Source organism: Phytophthora parasitica (genome assembly GCF_000247585.1).
Source record: "Phytophthora parasitica INRA-310 unplaced genomic scaffold supercont2.72, whole genome shotgun sequence".
Taxonomy (NCBI): Eukaryota; Oomycota; class Peronosporomycetes; order Peronosporales; family Peronosporaceae; genus Phytophthora; species Phytophthora nicotianae.
This window is the reverse complement of record NW_008649058.1, coordinates 142,982-145,140: the sequence shown is the minus strand read 5'-3', so window position 1 is coordinate 145,140 and position 2,159 is coordinate 142,982. Positions and strand designations below refer to the sequence as shown.

The 2,159-nt window shown below is 46.4% G+C and overlaps 1 protein-coding gene across 1 annotated transcript; it reads right to left on the bottom strand.

Moving 5' to 3' along the window:
* Positions 1-859: 859 nt before the first annotated feature.
* PPTG_17787 (hypothetical protein) lies at positions 860-2,032 on the bottom strand (the record flags this gene model as incomplete). The annotated part of the gene is made up of 3 exons (XM_008915576.1): positions 860-869; positions 929-1,380; positions 1,661-2,032. The coding sequence occupies 3 exons, from the start codon at positions 2,030-2,032 to the stop codon at positions 860-862; spliced, it is 834 nt and encodes a 277-aa protein (XP_008913824.1).
* Positions 2,033-2,159: the final 127 nt, after the last annotated feature.

Genomic DNA, 2,159 nt, shown 5'->3' with positions numbered 1-2,159 from the left:
CGCGCGAGAACGACCAAGATGCGCCGCCTCCGGGAGGAGAGAGACAAGCGGAGCTGGAAGCGCAGCTTGTACAACTACGCTGTGAGATTGCAGCTCTCCAAGCAAACAATCAAGCGCGACGCCAGCAGCCGACGGAGTCCAGGCGTCGCGTTCAGTGAAAATGTTATTAGTGTCGTAACTCGCAATATTCAGATATCTAGAGTATGTCTGTGATTGCTGGTTGGTATACAAGTAGAGCACGGGCTGGTGGCATCTGTGCCTAGCAAACTCAGAATGGAAGTAACGGGTGATTTTCTCGACATTATTTCCAGAAGGAGCACGTTGCCGCAACAGTTGCGGTGACCGCATATGTTAACAATGAGGACTACAATACTTATCACCGAGAGCTGGCAATAACAGTAATGACTATCACTATGCCTATGCCTCTGAGTTGAAACAATAAACCAGCGACCAAGCAACGAGTTAATATATTGTTGGGCGAAGACCCATTATGGTTGGCTTGCATGCATGTTTTCCGTGACTCTGACTTTAATTGCATGGCTCTGCCCATCCTATCGCTTTTGCTTTCCTTTTGAGCTATGACATTGATGCGATTCCCTAACGTTCATCGATGTGGCTAGCGTGGTTACATCAAAACCGGAGTCGGACATGCAAGTAACAGCAGCGTTGGTGGTCCGCTCCCACAGGAGAGCGGATTTTTTTAATGATATTTTCGGAAATTTTTTATGACGTACCATTTCAGCTGCTTTTTATGGTATTGCGGATGTTTTCTATGACCAAAGGATTAATTGTATGTTAAACTTGAACAGGTTACTGATTTTTGACATGCAAGGTTTTTCTAGTATATATATATAGGGAATTATATGTATCTGTTTTTCTAAAGTAATACGCATCATATAACAAGGTCGCTGCTGCTATGGCTGCATACCCATAGAATTCTTCCAGTGCTGTCTCTTCGTCATCTTCTGACACGGCGACGAGACCACTGCGACATCGCTTCTGATCGGCCTCCCCACTTAGGGCAGATTCCTCGTCTTCACGATCACGGCGCTTCCCAGTGATAATTGGTGGCGGGGTCCACGTCTCGTCCTCACTGCCTGTGCACGTTTGATGGTCGTCTTCTACGCCTTCGAGCTCGTTGTCGCCTAGTTCAGCGTTCGCTTTTGGCTCTTCGTCGGATACTTCGACGGCAGCCTCTTCTTCTCCACTGTCAGAGGGTTCTTCGGTGTTCGCAGGATCTGGAATCTCCACTTCGTTTTCCTGCTCGTCCTGATTGTCCGAGTGCTCGCTCAATGCAAAATCACCATCTTCATCTGCTTCTCCCGCATCAAACTCATCATCACCATTGCTGTGTATCTCGTCCGCTTCACTGACTTCAGCCTAAAGCTCCTTGTGGTAATTTTAATTAGTGAGACCATCCGTTTATTCCTAGGTTTAAATCAGTTCTATTTTACTGGTACGTGTTGGCGATCGAAAGTTTGAGCTACCGGTCACATCTTGTTGGTCGGTGATCGCTGTGTTCCGTAAATCGATTGATGACAGAGGTCAAGTAATGTATTTGAATTAACTTGTAGCTCCGTACGCGCATTAGCGATGCAGATCATTCTAGCGGTTGTAAAGCGAGGGGTTTTTCAGGTACTGTTCGTAACGATATCCATACTTCACTGCTCTCGCGTGAGTACTTCAATTGTTTCCTTGCAATCTTGTAGACGTCGTACTCTATCAAATCGTCGGCCTTGTAACCCGCAAACGTAGTCGCCAGCTTTTTTATCTTGCTCTCCTCGTCAGCAGACATTGATAAGAAGTTCTTCAACTGTGTCCAGGTTTTGCCTCTTTCTTCTGTAGAGTAGTCGAGATCATGCCTTGGGGTATCGGATCGTAGATTTCGGTTTTCGTTAAGGCCGCCTTTCTGGACTGCATCAAGCGACTGGAGCAATCTTGTTGACTGTGACTCGTCCACGGTGGACGAAGCGGATCCCGATGCAAGAAGAGTGAGAGCCAAAGTAGCTCGAAGAATGTCGGTAATACGCATTCTATTAGAGGAAAGCTGGGCTCTCCTCAAAGAAAAATGAATAATGGTACCAAAGAGACGCTGGGAAGCCAGGATAAACAGTTTATTACGATGAGATGCTTCACTGTTTCCATATGTCCAATCATAA